General features: G+C 40.0%; 1 protein-coding gene across 1 annotated transcript in view; it reads left to right on the top strand.

Annotated features, from left to right (window-relative positions):
• Positions 1-15,726, top strand: part of LRP6 (LDL receptor related protein 6) — a 113,260-nt gene that overhangs the window by 72,032 nt on the left and 25,502 nt on the right. Inside the window, exons 7-10 of the mRNA XM_009283542.2 lie at positions 7,458-7,674; positions 9,633-9,922; positions 11,625-11,851; positions 14,042-14,226. Of these exons, the coding sequence (XP_009281817.1) occupies positions 7,458-7,674; positions 9,633-9,922; positions 11,625-11,851; positions 14,042-14,226 (919 nt within the window). The remainder of the gene's footprint in view (positions 1-7,457; positions 7,675-9,632; positions 9,923-11,624; positions 11,852-14,041; positions 14,227-15,726) is intronic.

The raw sequence follows: 15,726 nt of genomic DNA, 5'->3' as shown, positions 1-15,726 counted from the left end.
CCTTTCTTAGAGCTGCTATTTTATAGTAGATACATGTGTTAATTGTATAATATTACTGCAGCCATTACAGTAAAATCATCCTGGTCTGTTCTGTTTATGTTGCTTAAAGAAGCAAGCTGAAAATACATAGTTCTCAAACCCAATCTGAAAAAATGCTAATGTAATGTGCAGAAGGCATTCTAGCTATCTTTTAGTTATTTTTGAGAGATGCTGCCCCAGTTTTCTTTTTTTCTTTAACCAAATAATTTAATGAGTTGTTGTTTTTCACTCCTCTGATATAGTAAGATTCATGTACATTTAGGTGGAAGGTGAACAGTCATATCCTTGATTAGCAGTGTCATGAACTGAGTCAATATGTGTTGCATCAAACAGCACATGTAAGTATTTATCATTGGATAATCAGGGCTGAAGTAACTAAGCCTAAACCTTGACTATTCCTAAACTATTTGAGGTATAATGCAGGTCTCATTCAAGATCTTTTTCCATGGTATGTTGAAATATCTGGGATATATGTATTGAATTCAGTATTTAACAGCTGTCTTACAGTAATACTTCTTTGCAGTCATCTTATGCAGATCAGTGTTAATGATCCAACTCATGAGAAATTCACTTTTTCACCTCATTGTTTTCTAGTTGTATATATTCCTAGAGTGCATTAACATGATCCATGTTGAAATTATGAAGGTGGTAATGTTTTCTGATGTTTTTCCGCTGTCTTTCAAACTATTGCAAGAAACCCAGCTTATCATTAGAATGACTCAAGAGTTTAAGGTCTGCTCAGGAAGAGTTTACCTTTTTTTCTGTGATATTTCTGTGCCAAATGGCTGGGGTTTTTTTTCATGCTGTAAAGTAAACCATAACTATATATCTGAGAGTATATTTCTACATGTACCAAGGAAACAACAAGCTAGTGTGTTCTGCATTTGTGGGACACGTGACATGCAAAGCATTGCCACCAAGTCAGAACTCTCTCTTATTCCTTATCCTTTCAGAAGGAAGATAAATGCTACAATTGCATCTTTCCTTTGAGTCAGTGGGGAGAGAGGGTTTCCAGCTGTGAAATTTCCTGCTAGAAATTTTGTAAAGCTGGTGCAGTGGTGGCAGTAGTACTTGAGCAGGGCAATTGAGGTCCCGTGTGTTAAGTGGAGTCTCCTGTCCTCTCTGAGGATCAGGAAACTGGTACTGGTAAAGGTGCTGAAGTTCACAGATTAGTAGACGGCTAAGGTCTCTGTCGTTTGTCCAAAAACCGGCTGTCAGTTTTTAAAATCAGGGCTTATGTTCAAGTTATTCTTAATCTTTTATTATGAGATGTTTGTATCTGAAATTAGAGCAGTTTATGGATTTTACCAGATGAAGTTGTTTGGGGTTTTTTGGTTTTTGTTTTACTGGTATGTGTGTATTTGAAATAAATAAAGTTCTGGCAACATCTTGTAGACTAGCTGGGGGCTTTCAGTCCATCACAGAGGCCTATTCCATTCTTGTAAGTAATCTTTAATTTTTTTGAAGATACAGAGTTAGTAGCTGTTGTTTATAAATTTTCGAATATTGACATCCTCTGTTTCAGTCATCCTGAGAGAGAGCTTAGCATGCGTGATACTTATGTGCTCCTTGATTATTTATAACTACAGCCAAAAGAGGAGGCACAAAAGAGGACCCAGGAAACTACAGGCCCATTAGTCTTTCTTCAGTCCCTGGGAAAGTAATGGAACGAGTCCTCCTAGAAACTATTACAAGCCAAATGAAGCAGGTGATTGGGAAAAGCTAACACGGATTTACCAAGGGCAAATCACGCCTGACCAACCTCATCACCTTCTACAACAAAACAACATTTTCTGTTGACATGGGGAGAGCAGTGGATGTTGTTTACCTGGACTTCAGCAAAGCATTTGACACTGTTTCCCACAGCCTCCTCCTAGACAAGCTGGCAAGATACAGACTGGGTGGGTGGTCAGCGAGATAGGTAGGGAATTGGCTCACAGGCTGCACTCAGAGGGTGGTGATCAGTGGTTTTTACTCAGGCTGGCAGCCTGTCACAAGTGGGATCCCCCAGGGATCGATACTGGGCCCCACGCTGTTCAATATCTTCATAAATGATCTGGATGATGGGATTGAAATCACCCTCACCAAGTTTGCTGATGACACTAAACAGGGTGGTCAGGTGAATTTGTCAGAAGGGTGAGGCATCTTCCAGAGAGACCTGGACAGGCTGGAAGAGTGGGCTAGCAAGAACTATGTGAAGTTTAACAAAGACAAGTGCAAGGTCCTACACACAGGATGACATAACCCAAGAGCCCAGCACAGGCTAGAATCTGTGGCTGGGGAGCAGCCTTGCTGAAAGGTACCTGGGGGTCCTGGTGGACAACAAGCTGAACGCGAGTCCAGTGTGCTGCTGCAGCAACAAAGGTAAATCAGATCCTGGGCTGCATCCACAGGGGTGTTGCTAGCAGAAATAGAGACATGATCATCCCACTCTACTCAGCACTTGTCAGGCCGCACCTAGAGTGCTGTGTACAGCTCTGGTCCCAACAATTCAAAAAAGATGCAGACAGGCCCAAGAGAGGGCCCAAAGGAGGGCCATGAAGATGATCAAAGGGCTGGAGAACCTGCCCTATGAGGAAAGACTGAAGGATTTAGGTCTTTTCTTCCTGGAGAAGAGAAGGCTCAGGGGGGACCTCATCACAGTTTCCCAGTACTTAAAGGGCAGCTACAAGGAGGATGGAGGGTCTCCCTTCAGAAGGAGCCACATGGAGAGGACAGGGGCAATGGGTACAAGTTGCACTGGGAGAGGTTTCATCTCAATGTAAGAAAGAAATATTTTACAGTGAGAGCAATCATTCACTGGAATAACCTTCCAAGGGATGTGGTGGAGTCCCCATCACTGCACATTTTCAAGATGCGACTGGACAGGGTGCTGGATAATCTCATCTAGGCTTCCTTTCTCACAGAAGGTTGGACCAGATGATCTTTTGAGGTCCCTTCCAACCTGGGCTGGTCTATGACTCCATGGTTCTACATCCAAAATTAAACTGTGCTCATGAGTTAAGATGAAAGGTAATGGTTTGCACACTATCACCCTGCTTATGGCACTAGGTTAATTATGAGTAAATTGTATCAGCTTTGTCTGACAGTCTCCCAGATTTGCATTGGAAAGTGTGTTCTTTCCAGTGCCTATGTGCTGTCTTCTCCTCTGGAAGTTGTCAGTACTGAGGCTGTCTAGCACCTTGTAGAACTGGGCTCTTATGTTTGATATTAATCTTAAGCATGGCCCGATAGGGTCAAACAGTTTCTATCACAATCATCTCTTCAGTGCTGTGGATATGAGCTAGTGTGCATCTGCCTGGACTCTATTGCCACTGGCTTTGGTCTGCTAGACCTGAGCAGACTGCTAGTCCTGTTTGGGGCCCTGCATAGGTTTGCCAGGGCTACTGCATGAGCTCTGACCAGAGCTGAACGTTATTTTCACAAATCGGGTGGGTATAATGATTGAGCTCTAGACTTAAACCAATCAAATTACAAATGTAAACTACTGTACATTCAAATCCCAGATTATCAGAAAGGTAAATTCACTGCATTAGCCTATTTATCACAGTTATTACTGGTATTCAAGAGCAAATTGAATCCAGGGTATCTGACAGCAAGAAAGACCCTTAGAATATATCACTGTGCAATCCAGTCTGTAATTTTAAAATAGAAGTGATACTTCAAAGTTGGTTTGTTTTTTTGTTGTTGTCTCTGCTGACCATTAAGTACAGTATCTTAAAATACTAAAAAACATATTAAAAAACTAAAAAAAAAAAAAAATTCAGCATTAATTCATTTATTTCGAATAAGCTGTATTTTCATCCATAGGTTTAAAAAAAAAAAAATTAAAAAAATAAAAAAAAAAAAAAAAATTCAGCATTAATTCATTTATTTCGAATAAGCTGTATTTTCATGAGGCCATAGGTTTGCATTCATTATTGTTCTAGGATAAGCAAAGTCATTATCCTACAGGCAGGATATCTGGTATTTTTTCTGAGGCCATTTAATTTTTGTACTTAGTTTTATTTTTTTTCATGGAACTACTCGCTCTTTCAGTAAAGGTAGTGTTTGTGGTTGCACCACATCCGTTTCCTGTTGTAGTCTATATTCTCATTGTGGTTTGCAGTATTCAGAATGGCCTCAGAATGTGAAATCCACAGCACATTGTGCTTAAAGCAGCATAAACTGCTGGAGACACTGCCTCACAGCAGCAGAAGGTGGGTTTCTCATATGGGGGATTCTGTGGGGCTAGACTTCACTGTGATGAGCTGATCCAGCTGGGGCTGGAGAAGGGGAATGAATGCATAAAGCAGTATTGTCTGGGGCTCAGTTGTCACCTGAATTTCAGTATGTGAAACGATGATGCTGAAATCCTTTAAAATTGGTTGATTAGTGATTGTTTCTTTTTCCTTGTGCGTATTATATGTATCATCCCTATATCCCTTACCACTTTCCTTCTGCCTTATACCAGACTGTTTGGTTCTGTAGCATATTGATGAAATTCCATTCAAATATCCTAAAATGCAGCTAAAGTGAGCGCAGACAACGTGGTGCCGTGGAACTATTCATATGGTGGTACCCAGCTGCTAATGGACAGATTAAGTAACATTGCACAGATGGGCTCAGGTAAGATTGCAGTGGGAGTAGGGTGGCAGGTATGTGTAAGTACTTTCAGATAGACGTCTCTTTTGTCTAGATGGCATAAAGCTGTCTTTGAAAATAACCTGTATGTGACAAAACAAAAATTAATTAAAAGTAGATACTTAATACGGAAGTCCTCCCTTCTCTTTTCCTGACTTACTTTCGGAGTAAGAGGAAGCTTATTTGAGCAGCTCCCCATTTAAAGTTTGCTAAAGAAAGTTCACCTCATACCATACACCTTCCAACTAATTCTCTTTGCCAGTAGTTAAGCACCCCCTTGAATATACAAGTTTCTTCCTGTTATAAGTACAAGGCAAAAAGTGTAGTATCTAAAGATACTGCTTTGTGATAGTGATGTTTTAGTGGTTATTACTGTGTGGTTTTAGTTGATTCACTTTGCAACATCCATCCATTCTGTATATCTGTTTGCTCTGTTTAGCAAGCACTAATTGCCATATATTAATTAGTTGCAAGCAAATGGCTCATCTCTGTGGTTTAAGGGGGAGGGGGAAACAAGTCATCACAGAAATGCAAGATGACTGTGTTATGGTTAGAAAAGGGGTGGTAGGCAAAAGGGGATGACCAGTTTTGCTTGGTGGTGGTGATGGTTTCTTGAAGGGATGGTGGGCTTAAGGACTATAACTCACAGTTTGTCTTACGAATGTTAAATCTGTGTCCCTGGTTCCAAAGTTAACCATTAGTCTGTTGTTTAGCAACCTCATTTGTCAAAACAGTGTAGGAGGCATGCTGCTAGGAATTGAGAGAGCCAGCAGATGCTGAAATTTTCTGAAGTAGAATAGATGGAATAGCAGAACTTGTTTTCAAAAGGAAGTCCAGAAATTAGGCAATTATGCTGGGCTCTGAGCCCAGCTAAACAATCTGTGATAGGAAAAGCTATGTTTGGACTTGGTTATCAGTGTAAAGGACAATAGTTACAGCTTTAGGAAGGTAAATGCACCATAATACAAAGTGAAGCTGCAAGTACTGCGCTTGTCTTTCTAAAGGATCTTAGTGAGAACACAGGAAAAAACCATTTCAAGTGACGCTCATCTTATTTTTGTCATGCATGTGCATTAGTGCATGTGTAGAAGCATGCCGTAGACTACTAGACCGAAGATTTTTTTGGTAAGCCAATTCCATAGAGTATGAGCTTTTTTTAAAAAAGTAAGTATGGAGCTTATTCCTACAAACCAGCAAGTATGCAGAGCCACTTTCATTTTTCTGTAGGAAATGTGCACATAAAGATTCAATTCCCATTCTAACATACTAAGTGCAGTAGTGTCAGGAATTTTATGACAGGGAATAGTTTTAAGGAGAAATTGAATTATTGTGAAGATTATAGCATTTTCTTCCACTTTTTTAGTGAACTTAAAAATATTTTATTAACGCGCACATTATACTGTATGCTGAGAAAGGTATGGGTTTCAGTTCTGTTTCTCTATTCCTTTCCTTCCTCCCCATCTGTGCTTGGGTGGGCAGAAGGTAGGAGTTGCTCCAAACTAACCTTCTTATTTCTCAAATTCTTCTGACCACAAAACATCATCCATCTAGCCAGAGTTATTAAACCAATTGATCCTGAAGGTTGTCATTGCACAAGTCTTTGGGCTGGAGCCATGGGAAGAGTGGGAAATAATACAGACTTGTCTATGGCTATCTTAATTCCACCAAGGCAAGTGAGAGAGATTGAAAACAGTGATTTAGTAAGTGACCCTTTTTGCAGTCCTTAACTTGGAACATCTTTGGGTAGTGGGAAAGATAATTTAATGTTTCAATGATGAGTATGCTACCTTGAATTTTGTGAATCACATTGTTTTGGGAGGTTTTTACATTAAGATTGCGGTTTTTTCTTTTTTTGGAAGGGTAGTATACATACTGTAAACTTGAAACAAGCAGAAATATTTCAGAAGGAGCTTTTCTATAAAATTGCAGTGCTGAATCATTTTTAAGCTTCTCTCAAAATACAGAAGACTCTTCACTCCTGTCACTATGGTAGTTTTCATAATAATACTTGGCATTCATAAGGTACTTGATCATTTGAACATGCATACATATGTTTAATTAATACTTTCAGTGCCTCTTTGAGGAAGTTAGGTATTACTTCTTTTTAGCAGTAGAGAAAAATGACACAGTAAATTCAAGTGTCTTGATCAAAGGCATGCAATTATTTACAGACTATTACTGTTCCTTCTAGTACAAAAAATACTGAACTTAATTTTGAAGAATGTAAAACTGGTTCTTTATTCAGACTTGGGAATATAAACATATTCTGTAGATCTTCTTGACTGACTTGCCTCCCAGAATTTATGTGAGGCCTCCTCTTACTGCTATCTGTAACCTGGGCAAAGCTGGCTTGGGAGGGACTTTGGACTACAAGATGCTGAGCCAAGACTCCTTGACATTGTAAGCTTGTCTGCATTCATGTAAAACAGTGTCTTCCATTTAAAACTAAGAGACATAAGTCAGAAATGAGAGAGAGGGAGGCAACCTCCAACAGACACACATAATATTAGTTCATAAAGCAAATATAAGGAATGTTGTGTCATAATTTTGCATTATGATCTGCTTATGAGAATAGCCTTATATAAGGGATCCTCTGTGGTTTTTAGAATAAGTACCTGTTGAAATACAGTCTTGTTTTATTAGACTGCTGCATAACGTTGATAGCATTTTAATGGCTAGGAGATTATTTTTTAATTTAATGTTTAAGTGTGGAGCAGCTGGTTAATTAATCTCTGATAAATAGTGACAGAATTATTCTGTATACATAATAAGTTTGTGTTTGTGTGTATCCATAGGTCATGAACGCTGATGGAACTGGGAGAAGAGTTCTGGTGGAGGACAAGCTGCCTCATATCTTTGGATTCACGCTGTTGGGAGACTATGTTTATTGGACAGACTGGCAAAGACGCAGTATTGAACGTGTGCATAAACGCACAGCAGAACGAGAGATAATCATAGATCAACTGCCTGATCTAATGGGCCTGAAAGCTACAAACGTCCACCAGATAATTGGTGAGTGAGACTGCTAATCAGGCAAGTAAAATGAAATAGAAAATTTCAGCAGTGCTGTTCTGCAGGTATTGCTTTGTATCAGGTCAGATTTTTAGAACTGGCAGAACCCAGTTTTATGATAACTGCAGGCTGCAATTTGATGGGATGGGGTAAGTCTTTTCTGAGATGCTTCAGTTCTCTAACTTGGAAGAGTATCAGCTGGAAAACAACCAGGCACCCCCCAAAATGGAGGTGCTTAGGGAACTGGAGCAGCCTATAGCTCTGAACAACCCTGGATCCAGTAAGGGGAGAAGAAGGATCATGGAAAATGAGAACTTCTCTTTGTCACAGCCAGCTATTAGATTAGCCCAGCTGTTTATGAAACTGCAGCTGTAGCAGCTTTTCATCTTGCAATCTGAACATGTGCTCCCGGTATGCAAAAGCTAAGAATAAGCTAGTTTTAGTCTGTTCAGTGCTTTTCACGTTAATACTGCAAAATACTTAAATGGTTTTCATCATCTTTAAAAATAACTAGAAGTACTTTCTGCCCTGTAGTGTCTGCGGTGGAAAAATGCAGCATCTAGCTTTAAAATGGCTAGGGTTGCCTAACCAAACACTGGTAACAGTGTAACTGTAGCATCACAAAACTCATTCCTTGAATATCCTGCTGTGTGGATAGGGTTTGCAGCTTCTTGCTGCCATGTCTGGATTGCACTCCAGGGAATTAGTCAAACGTAGTTGAGCTGTATCTTTGCATCGCTGCTACCACGTTAACAAGATGCCCTAAGTAAGGTGTGTGTGTTTTAAATGCAGTTCTCTTTCCAACTGTTTGGCTAATTGAGCTTGGTAATGCTGGGCCTCGCCTAGTAGGTGGATTTCCAGCATGTGCAGGTACACAAGTTAGTATTGCAAAGAGCTGCTTTACTAGCATCCTGGAGAGATGGGGCCATTGAATAGATGTGAAAATAAATCTGCAAATTTTTCATCCCTAGTGTCATGGTTTAATCTCAGTCGGCAACTGAGCACCATGCAGCCGCTCGCTCACTCCCCCCCGGTGGGATGGGGGAGAGAATCAGAAGGGTAAAAGTGAGAAAAACTCATGGGTTGAGATAAAGACAGTTTAATAGGTAAAGCAAAAGCCACGCATGCAAGCAAAGCAAAACAAGGAATTCATTCACTACTTCCCATCAGCAGGCAGGTGTTCAGCCATCTCCAGGAAAGCAGGGCTCCATCACGCGTAACGGTTACTTGGGAAGACAAACGCCATCACTCCAAACGTCCCCCCATTCCTTCTTCTTCCCCCAGCTTTATATACTGAGCATGACGTCACAGGGTATGGAATATCCCTTTGGCCAGTTTGGGTCAGCTGTCCTGGCTGTGCCCCCTCCCAGCCCCCCGTGCACCTCCAGCCTTCTCAGTTGGTAGAGCATGGGAAGCTGAAAAGTCCTTGACTAGTGTAAACACTACCTAGCAACAACTAAAACATTGGTGTGTTATCAACATTGTTCTCCTCCTAAATCCAAAACACAGCACTGTACCAGCTACTAGGAAGGAAATTAACTCTATCCCTGCCAAAACCAGGACACCTAGGAACACAATTGGGATACGTAACTGGACCAGTGCACTGTAAAAGGCAGCAGAACATACGCTTGCTTACTGACATATTTACTGTCCATTCACTGCTTGTGCTGTGAATCGGGAACATCAGTAGCTGTTGGAGTCCAGATCCCTTTCGCTAATGCTGGGTTTGTTTCATGGGGTCAGGAAAACAAGCACTGGCTTTCTAGCCAAGTAGAGTAATATCTGTCTAAAGGATTACAGGAAATGAACAAAAATTAATTCATTCAGAGAATAAAAGCTGAAAAACTACATGTATTTCTTAAAGGACTCATAGTGTCATTGATGCATGTGAGGACTGGCTTCGTCTTCCAACTGAAGTCAGTTTGCAATGATTGCTTTTGCTTTTGTTGCATGCTTAGGTACAAACCCTTGTGCAGACGATAACGGCGGCTGCAGCCATCTTTGTCTGTACAGACCACAAGGCCTTCGCTGCGCTTGCCCCATAGGCTTAGAGCTCATCAATGATATGAAGACCTGCATCGTCCCAGAAGCTTTCCTGCTGTTTTCTCGGAGAGCAGATATCAGACGAATCTCTTTAGAAACGAACAACAACAACGTTGCTATTCCACTCACCGGAGTCAAGGAAGCTTCTGCTCTGGATTTTGATGTGACAGACAATCGGATTTACTGGACTGACATTTCACTGAAGGTAGAGATGGAAGATACTTCCATTTTTTCCATATTGGCTATTAAGTTGTTACAAGGTTATTGAGATACTTAAGAGTGGATTGACAAATGTGATTTACGAGATTCAAGGGATAGGTAAAAGAGTTTGTTCTAACTAAGAATGGCATACATTTTTGTTATACTAGCAGCATTCTCTCCTATAAATCATTTAAATCTAATGTATACTTTTTCACATAAAGGATAAGTTTGCAAAAATAAAGTTTTTTGGCAGAAAGCTGAGAAGAATGCCGTATGGCAGGAGGTTTTGGGGATCACAGATGTTTTGCCAGATATGTTTAATGGGGGGAAGCCTTGTCTTGGGTCAAGAAGTGAAAATGGGTCTTACCTATTCATTAACTTATATAGCTACTGCATGTGAGTCATATTATGAATCACAGGCTTTGTGAAACAGGTCTAGGGTCTAGACTGACGAATCAGAAAAGGTTGAGGGTTCGTGTTTAAATGTGGTGGTTAATGGAATGACAGAAATCTGTGTATTGTCTGTCTGTTATCTCTGTTACCAGTGAGTCTAGTTATTCCCTTTTTTTTTCATGGGTTGTAGATGTAGTCAGAATTGTGAGCACCAAAAATTAGTTTTTAATAAAAGAAAGTTTTCTGCAATTGGGTTGAGACCTGTGCCAACAATAACTCATGGACCTTTGCAACTGAAAAATCATAAAAGTTAAAAACACAGAGTTTAAGTGAGTTTGAGAGAGGTGACTTGGCTGAACTCTTTAGGTATGGTATTCATTAGAGCTGTGTTTGAAATAAAAAGAAAGCAATGATCTGATCAATTTTTAAGGGTGATACAGATGAAGACTGAGATGCAAACTTCTCTGCTGTGTACTGTCACAAGCTGGCATAATTAGCAGGTAGCATCCACACTGGGAAGTAAACAAAAAATCAATCTTTATGTTAACTTCTGATGGGTTACGAATATGAGTGTGTGCGGAGGGGAGTATTAAGGACACAGAAAGGAAGCCCATGTTTGCCAAAAAGTATTTTGTACCATCTTAACGTTATTCCTTTACTTTCGAGCTTATAAGTGGTCACAGTAAATCAGGGAATGCCTAAACTCTAATACATTATTAAAATATAATTCTGGCTGTATCTGCTATCACAGGCTGGTCCATGATGGCAAGAGTTAAAAGAAGTCTTTTGAATAAAAGACCAAGAAGAAATTATGCTTAGTGAAATTAAATTAAACCATCAGTACTGAAGTACTTGCACTAGTGAGCTAATCAGCCATTAGGTTGCTTTCTTCTATTTGCTGTTCTGTCCTGAACTTTTTCATTAGGCCGCTTTAAATATTGTTCTGTGCTATAACATCGATGCTTTTGTATAGTCCTGGGAGAGCCAAAATATTTCCCCCTTGAAGTTGGCACTGAGTTATTAAGGTCACTTTGGCATGTAGACTGCTTAATTGAACCAGACTAGTTATCCCATTTATTTGCCCAGTGAAACGCTATTGTAATTGACACAGAATACATTCATAGAGTATAGTAAATCATTACTTCTGAATAGCAGCATTGTTCGCCTTGCAAATAAGTAGCATATTGTAAGATCCTCTTTCCTATGAGATGCCTAAAATCTGAAAGTGTTTAAAATGCAACAAAGAAAACAACCAGCCCAATGACAGACTGGTAAAATTTCTAATTTGCTTGTGTATCTTTGTATCCCTGCAGACCATCAGCAGAGCTTTTATGAATGGCAGCGCACTGGAACACGTTGTGGAGTTTGGCTTGGATTACCCAGAAGGCATGGCCGTAGATTGGCTGGGGAAGAACTTGTATTGGGCTGATACTGGAACAAATCGTATAGAAGTGTCAAAGCTGGATGGACAGCATCGCCAAGTGCTGGTGTGGAAAGATCTCGACAGTCCCCGGGCATTGGCATTGGACCCTGCTGAGGGGTAACTTGCTGATTTAATTTTATGTTTGTGAATGGTGAAAAACAACATCATAATGCTTCCTCTAGGGCATGTTAGTTAGGCACTGCATATAAATCCTGAGGGAACTGAGCTGGGGAATACAACCTGGTAATCTAGAGTATGAGGGCTGGAGGAATACGCTGTTAATGTCCTGAATAATCATTAAGAATACTACAAAAAAAATCAGAGCAGCTCATTAAAAAGGGATTTATATTTAGTTTTTTAATTAACCACAGAATCAAAGTAGTTTTAGGTTTATGGAATTCATTAATTAGACAAGGACGATTGCATTGAAAAGAAAATATTTGTTCTTTTAAAAATGAGGATCCTTTTTATCACAAGTTAGGGTCCAATAAAGGTATTAAATGATTTAACTTGAGAGTGGGGGAGTGAAGCTTATTGTCTGAGAATAAGGAAGGTGTTTGTTTCTTCAGATAAGGGAGCCTTTTTAGTTGGTAGGGACAAGGGAAGCAAGGACTGAGAAAGAGTGGAAACAATTATACCTGCCTATCCCCAAAATGAAAGATTTCCAGAGAAGAAACTTCTCAGCTGAATTCAAATGTAATAGCAAAAGTAGGGCAATAAGCGGTGGGAGGGAGGAAGGAGTGGGGCAAGGCAAGGCAAAACTGTTTAGCTTCTGAAATAGCTCTTCTACGATGAAATGCTCATTTGACATTAACTTAATTACTGCAAAACCTTTTTGAGGCTATACCAACATTTGATTATTCTTATTTTACAAATGAGGGAACTTCATTTTTCAAGTGTTATGAAATTATCACAGTTTCCAGTGACACTGCAAGAGTTACAGCAATGCAGAGAATTTGGCACCACTCAAACACATTCCTCCTGCTTCGTTTCAGCAAGGTGGTGGCAACTGTTGCAGTGCTTAGTCGAAAGGAGTTCTGCACTGCCCCCAGTGGGACAGATAGATAGGGTTCAGCCCTGACGTGCCAGGGGTTGCCTGGACAAGTACATCAGAGGGCATCCAAGACCAGATTGTTAGATCCAGTTACTCAGTTGTAACAAAAGGTTGCTACGGATGATTCTAGTTTTACACTGGGAATAGCTTTTTCCAAGGAATATTATAATCCAATGCTTTGTCTCTTCACCACAGACCAGAAAAAAAAATTACTTTAGTTTTGAGCCCAAATGCCTGTTTTTCCTTTTGTCTCATAGCTGAGCTATGTTGTTATACTTTAAATGGAAGTTTTCACGGCACTGTTACCATGGGGGCAACTCTTAACATCTAGGTCCATGCGGTGCACAACTTGCAAAATTTCTGCACAAAATACTTGCAAAATTTTTAAGAAAAATTTGAAAGTATTCCTGGTGTCTAAAGAATAGCTCCCCCTTGATCATCAGTTTCTGAAGCAATCTTTCCCAACGTGTGGTTGGTTGAAATTAAAAACATTTCACAGGTGTTTGTCACTAAAGGTATTAAAGGATAAAGGTGTAAACATTGGCTAGCTATGTCTCACTCATTTTTAAAATGGTATTGGCTTTACATTTTGGAAGAAGCAACTAACTACTTGACACCAAATGTCAAATATGCAGCCCTCTACTGTACAGTGCCAAATGAGGCATAAACTGGCATGTCAGTATGTAATAGTTTGTACTTTTGCTCCAGTGGAAATGCCATACAGTTTTGTGTTGTTCTAACCTCAGGTGAAATGTAACACACTGTTACATGGCTGATTGACTTAGTTGCGTGGAGATGAGCAGTGGCACCTATTAACAAAAGTACCCTGCATACCTAACTTTTTGTATTCCTTCATTTGATGGACAATTGAATAGAAACAGAAGCTAAATGCCATGGAAAATATATTGCTAAATAATCAGGTATAAACAAAGGTGCCCAACTGCCAACCTTTTGCCTCTTAACTGATGTGCATGGATGAGTTAAGACTGAAGTGCTTTCATACGAACTCGCTAGTGAAAATCCAGCTCCAAGTGGAAAAAACAATGTTGGAAGCATTTTGAGGAAACCTGACTCACTTCCTTGCCTGTATTTTGAAAAAACATTTAGTGTAATGGGGCTTAATAAATGCTCAAATTTACAGCTTTTCTTTTTCTCTTATCCTTTCTAAGGATTTTGGTTTTGTTTTGTTTCTCCCCTTGAGTTCTCTTTTGGATAAATGTGATTATTTTTTTTTCTTTTGTCCTTTTAATCAGGTTTATGTACTGGACTGAATGGGGTGGTAAGCCAAAGATTGATAGAGCTGCTATGGATGGCACTGAGCGGACTACTTTGGTACCGAATGTGGGACGTGCTAATGGCCTAACTATTGATTACGCTAAAAGACGACTGTACTGGACCGACCTCGATACCAACCTGATAGAATCCTCCAACATGCTAGGTGAGCCCCAGAGCCCTGGGCAGCGTTGTGGGGATGCTGCTGCTTTCTCACAGTTCCCTGTGGCAAATTATTCCTTAAATAATGCAAAGATACATGTCTTAAGACAAAAATAGATTTTTCCAAACTCTCACACCTTTAATATTTGCTTCTATAATTGGTGTTTATGCAACACAGCATTTAGCAAGGCCTCAATTTTGTTATAGGTAATCTAGTTGCTCACAAAGTTAAAATTATACAAGCCATACATGTTCTCAGTTATATGTAGGACAAAGCTGTCAACTTTCAGTGTTTTGGAGAGTCTTGTTTTGCTGCTCTGAAGATTGCTGGCAAATACATAACAAACACTTCATCATCTGTAGAAATGTAGAGAAAATGCAAGATAACAACAGCTTATTGGACAGTTTTCACAATGTAATTTAATACAATTTGGTTTTTAGTCTTTGTTGGTATCCTCAGGGTTCAGGCATTTTTTTCCCAGTATATCCTGCACATTAAAGAGCTTTTCCTAGCTAGTACTGGTCACCGGGGGGCTCTCTCTCACACTGGGGTCTGTGTGATTGTTTTATAAACTGGTCATTATGGCTAAATGGAAGTGGAATACTTTATTCTTTCACTGTCCCAGGGGTAGTGTACTGAGGACCCAAGCCCCCTCAGGTTTGCACAATATCATGTTTTTAACATCTTGGCACCCACAGGAGTTGACTGCCTTGTTGTGTGCCAGATTACTCAGATTAGCTTTATCACTAGCCAATATTTAAAGCTGAAGGAGTTAGTCTACTTTAAACAGTACATTTGCAATAGTGGAACAAAGCTGGAAAAAGATCAAAACAGGAAAATGCATTACTAGGAATTATATGTAATATAAAAGCTTTTCTTCAGCTTCTCATGTATTTTGGTATGCTGTTGGGGCTGGCTCAGTGCTTCCCTGTGTACTGTGGAACTGGACACACCATTAGAATTTCATCTTCCCTGTGGCTAGTGACAGCAGAGTGCAGGGCTGTGCATCCTCCTCTTCTCTGCGCAAAGAGGGAATGACTTCTCACTTCGTAATCTCCTGTTCCTTTTCTGTGACTAGACAGCAAGACATCCCATGGTAATGAAGTGGTTGAAATAACGTGGTTGAAATAATTTCCCCCCCACCATGCCCTGCTCCTTAAGGTCTCTTAACATTTCCACGGTATACACAATTAACTGTTTCCTACCTTGACTTTCTGACTGCTCCTTCCTGTTACGGCATTCCAGAGACAGATGAGTTTAACCTTGTGCATTTAATTTTTCTTGTAATACAACATAGAATCATAGAATCATTAAGGTTGGAAAAGACCTCTAAGATCATCGAGTCCAACCGTCAACCCAACGCCACCATGCCCACTAAACCATGTCCCTAAGCGCCTCATCTACTCGTCTTTTAAATACTCCAGGGATGGTGACTCAACCACTTCCCTGGGCAGCCTGTTCCAATGTTTAACCACTCTTTCAGTAAAGAAATTTTTCCTCACG

This window comes from Aptenodytes forsteri, unplaced genomic scaffold (assembly GCF_000699145.1).
Source record: "Aptenodytes forsteri isolate BGI_AS27 unplaced genomic scaffold, ASM69914v1 Scaffold486, whole genome shotgun sequence".
NCBI classification, from domain to species: domain Eukaryota; kingdom Metazoa; phylum Chordata; class Aves; order Sphenisciformes; family Spheniscidae; genus Aptenodytes; species Aptenodytes forsteri.
Note: the sequence above shows the minus strand (reverse complement) of the source record. Positions and strands in the feature narration are given on the sequence as shown.